The 16,089-nt window shown below is 51.8% G+C and overlaps 1 protein-coding gene across 1 annotated transcript in view; it reads right to left on the bottom strand.

Moving 5' to 3' along the window:
- The window catches only part of Rgma (repulsive guidance molecule BMP co-receptor a), a 42,238-nt gene that overhangs the window by 11,893 nt on the left and 14,256 nt on the right, over positions 1-16,089 (bottom strand). The window contains exon 2 of the mRNA XM_051148728.1: positions 12,588-12,703. Coding sequence (XP_051004685.1) covers positions 12,588-12,703 — 116 coding nt within the window. The remainder of the gene's footprint in view (positions 1-12,587; positions 12,704-16,089) is intronic.

Below are 16,089 nucleotides of genomic sequence, written 5' to 3'. Positions count from 1 at the left end.
CTTTGAGACATGACTAGGCTTAGATGTGCTTGTGACGGTAAAGTCCCATCATGCCATTACTGCCCTTACAAGAAACACCAGAACTTGCTATCTCTCTCTGCACTCTGAGAAGATGCTAGCGAAGATGCTGACGTCGGCCATCTGCAAGCCAGGAAGAGCCCCCTCATGGAACTGAAGCGGACTGTGTTGGCCCTACTTTCCAGAACCATGGAAGTAAATGGGGTTGTGTATCACTACTGCCCTAGGGTGCTGTTCCACAGCCTGCACTGACTGACACAGAGATAGAAACCTCACCTAACCCTCCCTCATTTCCCTCCCGGGCCTTCTTTATGCAGCCCGTGGCAATGGAGCTACATCCGGCCAGTTATCAAAGGTCTAGGCAGATTTAACTTCATAGAATCTGTTCTTCCATCGCCGGTCCCAGGGTGACCTAGGCCTGGCTTGATCCTACTTGCAGAAAGACAGGGTATGGATCAAGAAGCAGCAAGTAAGCTCTTGTCCCTCTGCCTGGTGACCCCTACCCCTCCAGCTTGGGTGACCTTTGCCCCGGCCTGACTCAGGGCACCCATTTCCTGCTTCCACAATCCTATCCTCTCAGAAGTTTGCATGGTGCCCATGAATGTCTTCCCCACTAGATGCATCTTGGAGGATGGAGCAGACAGAAGGGCTGGGTCCTGAACTTGGCAACTCGATTTTGTCCTTGCTAGGGAGCAAATGAAGAAAGCTTGGGTTTTATGCAAGACAGGAAAAAAAAAAAAAAAAAAAAAGGGGGACACTTGCGATTCTCTAGCCAGAGAGACTGAGGGGAGACTGAGTCGTCAAACAGCCAGTGATAGACTTGGGTCACAGGCACGATCTAGTTAGTCTCACAGAAATGGGGATGATAACTTATGGAGGTCTTTGGGTTTGGGGGCAGGTATCCAGGGGTCAAACCCACAGTGGCGTGACCTCTCTGAGGTGGGGCAGGCGGGGCTAGCAGTGCTGACCAAGCAAAGGCCGCAGAATTCAAGAAAGGCTTCCCAAGAAAGAGAATTCTGTGCTGTTAACATTGTTCAACTGTCGTCAGTACTGCTAACGTGACTTGAAGATTTACCACGTGCCCAATGATGTTGCCTTTAATTCTAAGATGCCTCCAGGACTTACAATTCCCTTCAACAGACAGGCAAAAAGGAGCCTTGACTAGCTTTTCCCCTAGGTTCCTTGACACAAGCAGGATGTGACCACAGCTCCTAGTTCCTAAACTGCTGTCTTCTCTCCACCCCCACTCCTCAATACCAAGCTGCTTTCATCTCAGGCCTTGGCTACTACCCCGGGGGCAGGAATTTTTATCTTCATTTTACCAGCAGGAGGCCTCAGGGGGTGGAGCTGCCCTGGGTCACAAAGCCACAAGTGTGCCTCAGACCTGCGGGCCTGTGCAGGTCTTCAAGCTGCCTCAGTGCTTTTCTCTCTCTTTCTGTCTTCCTTCCTCCCTTCCTTTCATTCTCTGGGTAAGGTATAAGTGTATGGAGGTATCCCCTCTCCCCAGCGGTGTGTGACCGTGTGTGTGTGTGTGTGTGTGTGTGTGTGTGTGTGTGTGTGTGTGTGTGTGTGTGTGTGTGTGTGTGTGTGTCCTGTGCAGCATATAGGTTGAAGTCAGGTCCTCTATCTTATTTCTTGAGACAAGGTCTGTCCCCTGAACCTGGAAGCTGCTGTTCTGGCTGGACTGATTAGCCAGCAAGCCCTCAGGAACCACCTGTTCAGATCCTCCCATTCCTCCCTCCCTCCCTCCCGCTTTCACCCTATTCCCCTCCCCTATGACTGTGACTGAGGGGGACCTCCTCCTCCTGTATATGCTCATAGGGTATCAAGTCTCTTCTAAGTAGCCTGCTATCCTTCCTCTGAGTGCCACTGGGCCTCCCCATCAAGGGCTCAGCTGCATTTCTTTTTTTTTTTTTTTTTTTGTTTTTTGAGACAGGGTTTCTCTGTGTAGCCTTGGCCATCCTGGACTCACTTTGTAGACCAGGCTGGCCTCGAACTCACAGCGATCCACCTGCCTCTGCCTCCCGAGTGCTGGGATTAAAGGCGTGCGCCACCACGCCCGGCTTCAGCTGCATTTCTATGCTTTTCAAAATGTGTTCACTACAAGACTTCCTTTGCTCAAGACACCATCTGAGATGATCAGTTCCCCCAACTGGTTCTGTTGTTGTCACAGCACAAACGAATTCTGTGCTCTCCCAGCATAAAGGCTTGTGGAAGGCTGCTGGACACAGATGCTCCTGAGAAATGACCCATTTCTGACTCTGGAGGTCTCCCCCCCCCTGCTGTCCCACAGCTCTGAGACCTTAAGCTAGCCTGGCAAAACCTCATTTGGAGCTTCAGAAAAAGGCTGAACTCTCCTACCGTGGTTGGAGACATTAAGAGCTCAGCAAGGCACCAGCTTGCAAGTTGATGCTGACAGTGATTAGTTGGGGCCAGAAGTGGGTGTGCCCAGTGAGTCCCCTCTGCTACTTCTTCAGATGGTAACATGACCCTCTGGGGCCTGTCAGCCTTAAGTGATGTACATACATACAGCTGTCATTTCTAAAGGCCCTGGGGGGAGAGACTTCAAAGATGCCAAGGCTGAACTATCTTCATGGGCAGTAAGCTGAGAAGCACCTGACCTCTACTCTATAGAGGTATCACCCTGCACCCCATGCCCACAGCACTAAATCACCAACTGCAGGCCGCTTAGCACTTAGGGACCTATAGGCAACCTGGCTGGGCATCAAAAGCAAAAGGGGCAAGGTCCCCTATCAGAAGTTCCCAAGATGTTTTTGTCTTCTTCTCCACCCCCACCCCCACCCCGGGCCCTCTCTCTCAAAGCAAGAGATTCCAGGCAGTAAACCGGGACTTCCGAGGCCAGCCTTCATACACAGATTACCAGGACAAATCTTATAAGCATCTTATGCAAAAAAGGGAGAAAACCAGCCGTTTTGAGCAAGCCCTCGATGCGGTCTGCTTGGCAGAAGGGCCCTGACTGCCACACAGTGAGTGTCGGGTGATCTTTCTTTTCTGGGGATTGCACATACAAAAGTGGGGCTCATCTCACCTTCCGTCAATCTCCCAAGAGTGGGGCCTCCTCATAGCTATCCTGGCACCTACTCCACGTACCCACTGAAAACGTTTTTTTGTTTTTGTTTTTTTTTGAGATTTCAGAGGCCCTGCCCTGCCTCTCCCTGCCCCCCCCCACGTGCCCAGCTCTGTCTCTGGTGGAAACCTGGGACAGCCCCCCCCACCCCCATGTATCTAGGGTTCAGGGAGTGCGCATTTGCCTACAGCTAGCCATTCCACAGTGCCTTTCTTTTGGATTGAGCTGTGATGGGAAGCCACACGACTCAGGTAGTAGATGTCATTATTTTCTGTGGACGGCAACCAGTGCTTCTTGGGAAGCAGAAAGGCAACGAAAAGACCTCAGAACACCAACACCAACCAGTGTGATGAAACGTATCTATGCACCAGGACAGCCACGGCCGTTTGTCCCGGGAATCCCGCTTTGAACCGCCAATCAAGCCCAATCTTTCAGAATAATGACCTGCTTATTACCACCCTGTTTGCATGACAAAGCTTCCCAATAAAGCTTATTTTGCTGGGGCTCAGAGGGGGTGTGAAGGATCAACCATGAGAAAGAAGTCTTAGGAATGTGGTGAGTCCTCCAGGGCCAGAGCCCAGGAATAAAGACAATGTAATTTGCCACCATAGAAAAGCCCAATAGACCAATAAATTACCCGCATGCAAGGGATTAGATCAGGTTTCAGGGGCCTAGAGGGGGGGCAGGGGAAGCAAGGAAGAGTGGGAGGTGGGTGTGTGTGTGTGTGGGGGGGGGGGAGACAGCCTTGCCTTCTCTTAAAGAGGAAAGGATTGCTTAGAATGCAAGCCCCAGGGTCAAGGTGTTTTCAGCTCTGCTTGCACTGATGTACTTTGTTCTGAGTTTTGGATCCTGCCGTGTGCTGGGACCTGTGATAAATGCTGTTCTTGGAACACACACTGCTTAGGTGGGGCTGGCCTTACCAGATTCTGGACTGTTTCATTTGAGTTTGGATGGAGGCGTGATGGTATCAGGGAAGCAGCGTTTCCCTGAGATTGTTGAGAGGCAAGTACTGCCCGGTCTGAGGGTAACAGGCCGGGGAAGGGCCGTCAAGCAAACAGTATCCAACTTCAAATCAAGAAAGGTCCTTTGCTGGTGGAACAGGAGTCATTTAAACCCCCGCTCATCGGCTGACATCCTGCTGGATTCTGCCACCAGGGGGCACTAGGTGAAAAAGGGAAGGCTGAAGGTAAGAAAAAAGCTGTCCAAGAGTCCTAAGGCTGTTTCTTCAGATGAGGGCCCTTCTCCCCGACCCTCGGGCAGCTTTGCGTGTGTGCAGCTCTGAGGTACTTAAGCCTAGCAGGTCCCTTCGGCTCCTTTGTCACTCCGGCCTCTGAGCTGGAAGCTGCTTCCTGCTGTGCACCTTGGTGGTGCCGGAGGGAGGGGTGTTCACTTTCCCGGTAGGCTTACCAAAGGAGAAAGGAGCGCGCGCGCGCCTGATTCAGATCCCAGCCCGTGAGCTCCTACAGAAGCCCCAGTGTCAGCATCAGCACACTATTTTAGTAAGCAGTGTAACTTAAGAGGGCACAGGCGGGAAGCCACTCTAGGGGAGAGGCCGATCCTGACGCTTGCCGTCCCCGTGTTCCGTTCCTTTCCTCACAGCCCTCCAAGTCAGGAAAGCAGACCCTAGACACGCCTCCGGAAACTCTCACTTCGCAGTCTTGAAGGAGGTGGGGAGAGGGCACTAAGGAGGAGGACCAAATGCCCCTGAGTAGAACCCCGTGTGGAGCCCAGGTCTCCTGATGATCCTACTCCCTTGTACGTGAGGGTGGGGCGGGGCGGGGTGGGGTGGGGTGGGGGTGTTATGGGACAAGAACGGATGCCTGGGGCTCCAAGTTGGCGTCACTCCCGCAGGAATTTCACTCAATCATCCTGGCGTAAACACCCAGGTGTTGGGCCCCAGATACGGAGAAGGATACACCCAAAAGACTGAATTTTTTGGCCAGGTGCTGCACAGCCTACCTCGCTTAACCTATCAGTGCAGGCAGAAGGGATCACAGCTCCTGTGTCACATTCCTGGCCCAGACTGCCTAAGGGCCCCAGAACTGTCACTCCACCACAGTGTGTCTCCTACCCATTAGCTCCGCTGGGAATTGCCCACGCTTCCTTTAGAGTCTGCTCAGCAGGACAAGGCTGGGGGACAAACGGGAGCTTGTGGGAAAACCTCAGGTGACCTAGGAAGAGAAGGCAGAAATGTTGGGGAGCTGGGTCCTGGAGGGTGAACTCACTGCCTAGCTAGCGTGGGCAGAGGTGGCTGTGTGCCACTCCCAGAGCTGGGGCAGGACAGTTCTGCTCCCTCTGTCACACCCAGCCAAGGCTACTCTGCCACAGCCTCCACACATGCCAAGTTGCTTGCAAGCACCGTTGATGAGTGCCAAGAAGAAGGGCACACCTCAGCTTTCCAAACAGGCCACCCTCCCCCAGCTCCCGCGGGAGCCATGTGGAAACAGCTCCTGGGCAAGCAGGGTGGTGTGAAAGCTACGACTTCTCCCTCTAGAGGGAGGCCACGGGCCAACCTGTCAATTGAAGGCTGAGAGCATGTCTGGGTAACAGGGACCCATAGGGCTCAAGCAAAGGGATAAGGCCCCCACACCAGGGACATCCTGCTTTGGGGAGAAATAAAACAGCCCTGGGCACCAGAAGGTCAGTGGTAAGGGAGGTAATAAAGGTTTTCCCAGGGACAATGAAGCTGCTGGTCACTGGGAAGTGGTGGTGCTTCTGTTGGGAAGCATGACCTCCTATACCTGACTTGGGGCTCACAGCTGAGGCGACAGCTTTACCTCCTGGCTGTCTCTAGCAATGCTGGGCTTTCTGCTCAGCTGCAGGTCAAAGCAGGTCAAAACAAGGTTGAGGAGAAGAAAAGAAAAGAAAAAAAAAAAGAAAAACAAAACAAAAAACAAAACCTATGGCTGAGGCACATACCAGGCTGGTACCCAGGTGGGAGGCACAACCTTGAAAGTCCTTTCTGCATGGGATGGGCGTCCAAGACAGCACGGGGGTAAGTGCCTGAGTGCCCCAGTGCTTGGGTGTGCAACAGGGCACACAGACAGTCCTCCTGACCTGTGATGGCGCCATCTTCCTCATTGGAACACAAAGTCAGAGAGTGCCAAAGGACAGGAATGGCCTCTGGAGGCCGGGAAGGCACTGCATCTGTGGGACCTGGGAGGTGCCCACTAATTCTGCTGCCCAGTGTCATAGTCTCATAGTTCTTTTTTTGCCCACCCACCAATCCCCTGCCTGCCCCCCAAAACTTAAGCCTCACATGCTGAAGAGCAAGGCTGAACAGGCTACACAGCAAATTTAATAACTGTGTTTATCCAAAATCTGGAAAGGGCAGGATTCTGGCATCTGCTACTGGGCTCTGCTCGGTGACTGGCTGGGGAACGCCACGCAGACTGTGCTCCTCATGAGCTGCCTCCGCATCAGAAATGACAGTTCCTGAGGATTTGCTTTAATTAAGCCAGCAATTGGAAACTCCTGGTACCCCGTGGCCATGCAATTCACAGAAGAACTCTTAAAATCTTTTTTCCTCCTCCATGCAAGCATATCTGGGAGAGGAAGCCGTGAAGGTGTTCTGTTTTGAAGGGTGCTGTTAAATGCTAATTAGGAGACTTTTTGGGGGTTTTGAATCCCCTTTGTTTTTTTTTTTTTTAATGTCTGCTGCTTTTCTAATCAGAAACAATATTTGGGCAAGATGTGGCGTGAGTGGGGGAGAAAATCCTGTGGTCTCTATCCTTTGAACAAAAGCCAGAATCAAGAGATACAAAAACCCTAGGGGCTTTGTTTTATGTATGAGAATAAGATATAAGGCAAGAAGATAACAAGGTACCAGATGCCAGATATTAGGATATATGAGGTTTATTAAATGAGCATGGGGGGGGGGGAGAAGAAAAGGAGGAGAGGTACCCCAGAGAAAGAGACAGAGGAAGAGAGGGGGAAGAGGAAGAGTAAGGGAGTGCAGGGGGCGGGGGTAGAGAGAGAGGGCCACGAGGAGGGTCTGTCCTTTTATATACTGGGCAGGGTCACGCCCCATGGCAGGTAAGCAATGACATCACAGGCGGGCAGACTGAAGCAGAGTCCTAACACTTTGTAGTTCCATGACAATGCTGGATGTGTGGACGAGGGGAGGAGAAGAGCAGAAAATAGAGTCTGGCCCTTAACATACAGAATTAAGAGACTGAGAAAACAGAAATCTAAGACCTGGGAGTCCATAAAGGCAAGAGGACATCAGCCTGTGAGGCTAAGGTGACACGTACTCTGGGAGCCCCAAGTACTGTGTGGACCACAGCAGGTTTCTCTGAGTTTGGGCTTCGAACAAATGGGAGGGAGTGGGGGGATGGAGGGTGAGGAGATAGGGGTAGGTGGGGGGGGCAGTATGTGAGTGAGTATTCAACCCAGAGCTGGGTGTTGAAGACAAGGCATAAAACATTCCATGGGAAAGGGGTGTGTGTGGAGAAGAGGGGGCTGGGATGTGTGTATCCTCTGGAAATGAGGTTTGGGACAGAGATCAGAGATGTCCCTGCTGGATGCCGCTAAGAGGACCTTGAGCTTCTGAGTGTGGTCCGCTTCTGAGTGTGGTCCAAGCAGCATGGGATCGGGGTGGGACACTGAGGCAGCTCCTGGGCTTGCAGTGTGACAAGAGAAAAAGGCAGAGGAAAGACTCCCAGCCTTGGGGGACCGGACTTTATGGAGCCCATTCACACCCCTGGGAAGTGGGGTCCTTGACACAGGTGAGGAGGGCCTTGCAACTAGGGAGCCTCCGTCTTGGTGTGCCTGGGACCCAGGAGACATCCGGGGAGTCTTGACTTGAGTTTTAAAACTATAAGAAAACCTTAGGCAAACCGGTATGAGTGGGCCACTCAAGGAAACAAGGCCTTCAGGATGCACTTCAGCCCAGTGGCAAAACAGTGCAGCACCAAGCTGATATACTCAAGTCAAACCTGAAGTTGGAGTCTCCGAAAGGCAGGATCTTTAGAGGGAACTGTAGTCTCAACATATAAACAGGTCCTCACTCGCACTCACTGACCTCTGCAGGACCCCAGTCTTTCCTCTTCCCCATCTCAAGCCTTGGGTGACCTTGAGTTACCTCTCCTACCCTTCTACTTTCCAGAGATCCCTCTTTTGGGCACCAGGGTGACTACTAGCAATTCCCCCCAACCTTGCAGAGGTCTGTCTTCCACCAGAGCATCTTTAGCCACAGGAACGCTAGGATTTGACATCTGTTTTTCCCCTGTCACATCCTGGCTGCTAGTCACCTACCTGTCTCTTGTGCCTGAACATCAATTTCTCCTCTCTTCTATAGACTCCCCAGCCCCCAGCTCACATGCTAAAACCTAATGCTCAAAGTGATGGCATTCTGAACAGGATGCAGGACTTTAGGAAGTGTTTCTATCACGGGAGTAGAGGCCTTGTGAAAGTGGCCTTATGAAAAGGACACCAGAGAGTCAGCTTTCCAGCCCTTCTTTCTTGAGGGGACCTGGTAACAAGGTGCCGGAAACATGGACTAGAAAGGTTCTCTCACCAGATACCACAATGGCTAGTTCCTTGATCTCTGACTTTCTAGCCTCCACAGCTATAACTGACAAAATTTCTGTTGTTTGTAACCCTCAAAATCTGTGGTATTTTACTATAGCAGCAGAAATGGGCCAATACACCCTCCTTTTGGGACACAAAGTCCAACAGAGGGACACAACATGAGAAGCAGGTTACACATTCTTAAGTAGTGGCTGGTAGAAATATTCTCATCTCTAAGCAGATATATTTAGATCCTCTGGAGAATCTTAGTTCCTCTAAGCCTTAGCTTGCCTACTTGAAGACTAACACTCCTACAACAGACAGGTACAGTTCAAAAGCATAAGGGAGGGGCTGAGGAGCTGGCTGAGCACTTAAGAGCAATTGCAGTTCTTGCAGAGGACCAGGGTTCGGTTCCCAGCATCCACATAGGGCAGCTCACGAAAACAAACAACTCCTTGTTGTAGAGGCTCTCATCTTCTCTTCTGGCTTTTGTGGGGCACTACATACATGTGGTGCACATGCAAACATGCAGCTATGCGCACGTACACATAAATAAAAATGTAAAAATTAAATAAAACTATTGGGGAAAGAAACAAGAAGAGGCTGCACTTGCAGCCCTCTTTAGAACTAGCCCTTCAAACGAAGCAGCCATAAGAACTGCCCTCCCACCCCCCACCGGGGGTGTTCTTAGAACACTGATTGCAGCATGCACTGGCTCCCTAGCATCTGCTCGGACTAGGTCTGCAGTGGAGAGATCCCTGAAGGAGGCTGACCCTGCTGGCCTGCGGCCCACACTCTGAGAACCCTGCTCCAGCACAGCCTGCACTCAGATCTACAGGAAACGCGTCAACACCCACACACTATGCCTTGGACAGGTTTCTCTTAGAAGTCTGTCTGAGTAAGTCACAATGGCCTCATAGCTTAAAACCTATCTATTTGCTGTGCTCCAGAGAGGATGCTATTTGTGGAAAACAATCTTCTAAGAAGTTTTTTTTCCCCTGCCTCCCCCACCCCCACCCCCACTCTTTCCCATCCTCTACCCTTGTCCTACAGCAGTATTCACCCCTCCACCCTTCTCTCTTCAGCAGGCTAAAGGCCGTCACTGAGGCAGGGACTTGGGACGTCAGCCATACACGTTGAGTAAGTACACGTCAACACTCAAAAACACACAAACAGTCTCAGTCTGGCAGCGTGAAGGCACCTTTCTCCACATAACTATGTCCAATTTAATTTGCACTCCTGCTTGCTGCTGGCAGCCATCCAAACGGGCGAGCTCTGAACAAACCTCTGCTTTCACTGGGCTGCTCGGCCAGTTTCCACCTGCTTTTGGAGGGTGAGGCTGAGCCTTTCTTTTTGTCCCTAATGTCCATTCACTGTCTACCAGAACTACAGGCTTTCTGACCTTTATTCCTGGGCACCCTTGCTTGCTGGACCAACATGTCAGAGCGTGACAGTTCATCTCTGCTATGGAAATTACGCATCCAACTCGCTTCTAACGTACAAAACCGTCTTTGATCCAGGGTTCGTGAGCACCCACATTCCTGAATGTCCTCAATTTATTCTGTCGCTCGTGACCAGCAGCTCAGTTTTCACAAAGGTGGGCAGTTTTGACTAGATGCAACTGTCAAAGGCCTCCACCGAGGAGGCACCTTAGCCAGCTGGCATGAGACAATCCAGCTATCAGCTCCATCTGCCAGGATTTAGTTACCAGCCTTGAAGCCAAAAAGAAATGGGTTTCTTGGACACGAAAGTTGCAGAATTTGAGTTGTGAATTATATAACCCACCAGTGGGCCTCAGACGATGGCTGATAACTTTAAAATTAAGAGAAGTTTTTATGACAAAGACATGAACAGGGAAACAGCACCACCACCCCCAACAATCCCACAGAGCCCTAGCAGTTCCTTCTTTTCCTCTCCTTCCAGCCCCAGAGGTTAACAAGTGCTACAGCTTTAAGAGCAGGAAGGTGTTGTTTTAAGAGCCCTGGGAGCCCCCCTTCTCAATTTCAGCTCTGAACTGAGCTCACATCCCCCACCTCAGCCAAGAGACAAAAGCCATTTATCAACCCATCTGATAAAACTTCCAAAGGGCTGGCTGGATCTTTATCCCGGACCAAACCAAGATGAACACAACTGCAAGCGGCTATGTCTCTGACATTCTTTTACTTTCTGATGGCTTTTTAACTTTATTATTTTAATTATGGAGAAGGAATAAGATCAGTCTTTCCAATGGAACATTTAGATCAGCGGTTCTCAAGCGGTGGGTAGCCACCCCTCTGTGGGTTGAGCCATACTTTATGGGGGGTCGCCTAAGACCATGGGGAAACACAGATATTTATGTTACGTTTCACAACAGTAGCAAAAGTCACAGTTATAAAGTAGCAACGAAAATAATCTTATAGTTGGGGGGATCATGACACACAAAGCACTGTATGTACAAAAGGATCACAAGAGGAAGGTTGAGAACCACTCGCTGATGAAGACCTGGGTCTCAAAAACATGACAGTTGGAGGGGGGGTTATTCCCCCCCCCAAATCACTGTGGGGGGTTCTGATATTTCCAGACTGTAGGCGGTATGAGGGCTCTTGGGACATACTGACACCCCCCTCCCTGCTTCTAGCCCTGGTCAGGGATCTCTTCAGAAGAGAGCTTCAGAAAATGGTTTTGAAAGTCTAGGATGCTCCTGGGCCTGGCAGTAGCTGAGGGAGCTGAGACGCTTGTCTAAGAAGGGGTCCCCTGCAGCTCGGCTGAGACAAGATGGTAAGCTAACCCTTACCCAATAATGCTTGTTGTCTATGCAGTGCGCTCCTTGGAAATGCCAACTTGCAGCCAGGCCTAGCCTGACTGACTGGCCTGTTCTGTCAGTTCCTTGAAACCTAGTTGGCGGAGGAGGAAATCAAAACAACTCAATCCCAGTCCTAACTCAAGTCCTTTCTTGCAATTCTCAGCTGCGCAGAGGCAGCAGAACCACATCTGGCCGCTGCGAGACAGGCTGGAATTTTTAGCTCAGAGACACTCTGAACCCCGGCAACACAATGAGAACAGTCCCGCCTTCCGTGGAGGGCCATTTGGTTGTGACACTATTTATTTGTATTTTAAAAAGAGAAAAACGGGTGGAAAGTGTTTTAACTGCCCCTTGGACTCTGAGCAGCATGAAGTAAAAATGAAATAAAAGTTTTACGAAACATTATAAAAGAAAGCAGACCAAGGATTTAAGCGTCGTTCATTCCCCCTCCCCCCAAAGGGGAAAAAAGTAAAGAAACCGGAGCGTTTGGGAAGGAACAAACGCTTCTCTGTGGAGTTGGTCTCCCTTCCCCCAACAAAAACAAGAGGTCCGGGCTCGGAGGAATTTGAAAGCAGCGATCTGCCAAAAACATTGTGAAAAACTATGGGGGATTCATTGGAAACAGATGGGCTTTTTCAGCTTTAATTCTGAAATTCTCTCGCGTTCTGGCACAATAAAAACAAACAGGGGGGCGACGCAGAATGTTATCAAACAGAAATTAGCGCGTCTGAGCCTGTGTCCGTGGGCTTTCCCGCGTGGGCCAGCATGGGGGCGGAACCCGGCGGTCGGGGACTCGTCTGGGACCTCCCCAGCGCCCCCAGCTCCACCCCTGGGCTACCAACAGGTTTTGCAAACTGGTGGGCGAGAAGGTAGAGAAAGTGTCCCTGGTGCAGAATCCGAGCCTCGGAATCTAGGACACCCGACTTCTCGGAAGGAGGGAGGGGGACAGAGAGGCATTACCCTGCTCTGCAGATCCGCCTCCTGCCCTTCGGAGCTCGGGCAGGGATTCCCTCACTTCCAGGTCTCCACTGACACGGATCACTCCCTCCGCAGGGCACCGGACAAAGACTCGTGGAAAAGGAAATCTGGGTCCCCAGGGAGCTGGTGAACAGGGGCCCCCCAACTCGCGCAGGGAGGCCCAGGAGCGGGCCCGGTCGGCTGTCCCCCGACCAGGGAGCTGTGCCTTACCTGCGGGGAAGCTGCAGAGTAGGAAGGCGAGGGTCGGCCACAATCCCAGGGCTGAACGTCCTGCCCCTCTCCCCATACCCATCCATCCAGCTCGGCCTGTTACCACTAGCCTCTCCCTGGAAGAAGTTTAGAAGAAAAGGAGGGGGAAAAAATCAATCACGCTGCGGAGAAGAGGCAGCCTCGCTCCGCCGGCGGGAGCAGCGAGCCGGGAGGCCCGGTCTACCTCCGCCACGGGCGCCCCGTGTCCCCCCCTCCCACCCCACCCCGCCGCCCGGCCCCGCCCTCGCCATCCATCATTCGCTTCCCCGCCAATGTCACAGCGGCCCCGCGCCCCGCCGCCGCGCGCCCCGCCCTCCCTAGCTCAGGTTTCATCCTGGCGGGCGGGGGAAGGGGGGGGGGAGTGAGGAGAGGCTGCCCAGGCGGTCGGGCGGATGGCCAAAGGGACCTGGGGACCCAGAGGCCCGCGAGTGCAGGGTGCGTCCCCGGCCCCCCGATCTAACTGCCACTCCCCACTGACCCGAGTGGCTAAGGCGCTCAGGACTCTCAGGGAACCCTTTTAATCCTCCCCCCATCAACATCCCATCTAAGTTGAAAGAGTTTGGAGACAAACTCCAGCTTCCTTTTGCAACCAGACTACCGCCCCAAAGCCACCACCGACACCATTTGGCTCTTTTCCCCACTTGAGATGTCTCGCCGGTGCAGAAGATTGAAAAGCCTCCTTCGGAGTTGTCGGGCTCTGGGGCAAATAACCCATTGCCCCAGCTGCACCTCAAGGATCACGCCCCGCCTTGGTCCTGAGCCACCCAAACGGGATTCTTTCAGGGGCCCCTCCCGCACCATCTTTAGGCACCCGGTTGCTTAGCGAGAACTGCGCCCTGTTCACAACTGAGATCTCTCTCATGAACTGAGATCTTGCGGGCCTAAACTGCCTCCCAGGGATACAGCAACCAACTTAAGGGGATAGAGATACCATGGTCCTTGCCGAGCCCTCTGGTGTTGAGACAGAAACTATATTCCCAAGGCCCATCTTGGAAAGGTTTCAGGGCGCTGGTCTCCCTTTTTCGGTCACTTATTTTTCCAGGAGAAAAAAAAAAAAGTCTCCACTCATAGGTTCCCTGGGTCCCTTAGCTCCCCTGTCTTTGTGGTATTTAAGGGACTGGTAAGTCCCACTGAGAAACATCTTCTGGGTGACACAAATATGCCAGCACAAGTGTTTTTAGTCAAACGGATTCCTCAGCCCCACCCCTGCCCCAAGCCAGCCCGTCTGGCTCTTCGGAGGAAAAAAAAAATTCTGGGTTTTGATCCAATTTCTTTTAAGAGCTATCACAGTCTTCACTTGCAGGCCACACAAGCTGCTGGGCTATGTCTGCATTGAGTACTGCGCTGTAAGAGGGGAGACTAGGAAGAAGGAGGCTGGGCGGGGGGGGGGGGTGGGGGCGGGGGCGGAGGCGTTCTATGCCCCGAAGTCACGTGTTGGCTCAGTCAGGCTGCAAGGCAGCAGAATGTCAGAATCCGGCTTTCCTGAAGCAGGTGAATAGGGGAGATTAATTCCTCAGCCACCGGTGCAGCCAGAGGCTGCAGTTTTCTTTGCTCACAAAACTTACGGTAGCAGCTGTGTTCTATTCCAGTTGGGCTACCCGGGTATTCGGGTATTCCTCTCAAATACTTAGATCTCAGACTAACAGGCTCTGCGTACTTACTGCTCCCTTGAATTGGAGCTTCCAAGCGCAATGTAGGTTTATCTACGGAGAGCTCACGGTCTCGAATCCAGGGCTCAAACAGTTTGCTCTCAAGCCTGGCCAGTCAAACCCAACAATTGTGCAGAGTCACAGCACAGCAGGCTGTTCCGGGAGCAGTCCTGGCAAACTGAGGCAGGCACAGAGCCAGACTGCCCAGAGGCTTGGGGTGGCCTTTCCACTCCTTAGGGTGCAGCAATGAACACTGTTTCCTGGAATCTGCCTTTCAGGGGCTCATTCTAAACCTTTGCATAATGAGAGATCTCAGTAAGCTTTCCCAGCATCCTAGGGCACTGCATCTCCAGGTCAGAGGGCTCATGCCTTCAGAAGGCTGGAAGGAGTGCCTCTCAAGTGCTGCCCTTGGCCCAGTGGCAGCAGACAACTTCATCTCAACACCTGTTTCTCCATATAAAAGCCAGGCTATTATTGTCGCTTAAGACCACAACTGAATACAACTTGGGAAGGGCACCAGGCCCTGGGATTTCCCCAGCATCTCTGCTAGGGATGGGTGTTGTCTTGAGAGGAGACTCAATTACAACACATTATTTATGTATATGTATCTGTGGGCATGTGCACATGTGTGCAGGTGCTGACACAGGCCAGAAGAGGGTGTCAGGTTCCCTGGAACTGGAGTTACAAGATGTTGTGAGCCTCCTACATTGGTGCCAGGAACCAAACTCTAGTCTTTTTTTTTTTTTTCTTTTTTAAAGTTTTTTGAGATAGGGTTTCTCTGTGTAACAGCTCTGGCTGTCCTGGAACTTACTCTGTAGAGCAAGCTGGCCTCAAATTCACATCGGATCCCCCTGCCTCTGCCTCCCAAGTGCTGGGATTAAAGGCATGCACCACCACTGCCCGGCAACTCTAGTCATCTTTAAGAGCACCAAGGGTTTTTTTTTTAAACCAAGAATTCGTAAGCACTGAGAAATCCCTCTAGCCTGAGATCCAAGTTTTTATCTTTTTCAACTTTGAGTTTGGAGTTTCCTGGGTGTTTTGATCATCATATTGAGCCCTCCTTCCACCCCTTTCCCTATCCACCCAAATCTGTGTCTTTCTTTTTTTTAAACCCTTCAAGACCAATTTGTGTTGCCCAAATATAATTATGTGTTCTTCCACTGGCCAGCTGACCAGGGGATATACCTCAGAGAAAGCGGCCTCTCGTCTCTGCAGACAACAACCGCCATTCGCCCCATGGCTAGGAGCGGGAACGGTTCAGGATGGACCCTATACTGTCTCCAGAAATAAAGAAAATAAGGCAATTCTTGCTGCGGTGTGGAGATGCAATGTTTTCCAGTTGCTTCCAGTGAAGCCTTAGGAGGCGGAGCCTGTGGTCCTTTTAGCCTTGGGACATGATTTGAAAGGGATTCTGACACCCTGAGCCTTTTCTTTCCCTTCTTTGCTTCCTGGCCATGAAGTAAGCTGCTGTCCATGCCACAGGTTCCTCATTATTGCCACTCTGCATGCCCCCCAGAGGCTCAAAGCCATGAGCTCCACCTGGTCACAAACTGTGAGCCAAGACAACCTGTTTTCTTTGAACACCTGTTGTGCTTCAAGGCGGATCTTCCTTCCGTTCCTCCCACTTGCACAAGACAGCGTTCTGGCAAGTCACCACGAGCCCCACCTGCAGTTTTAGAAGTGTCTTCCAAATGCAGTTCATTTCTGCTCTGTCCCTCTCTCAGTCACAGACAGCCTGAAGGAAGACCACGCAGACTGCGTGGAGGAGGGAGACCTCCGGCCAGTGAGGTTCCACAGACCCTCTTGGCTTCCAC

Source organism: Acomys russatus, chromosome 7, assembly GCF_903995435.1.
Source record: "Acomys russatus chromosome 7, mAcoRus1.1, whole genome shotgun sequence".
NCBI lineage: Eukaryota > Metazoa > Chordata > Mammalia > Rodentia > Muridae > Acomys > Acomys russatus.
Note: the sequence above shows the minus strand (reverse complement) of the source record. Positions and strands in the feature narration are given on the sequence as shown.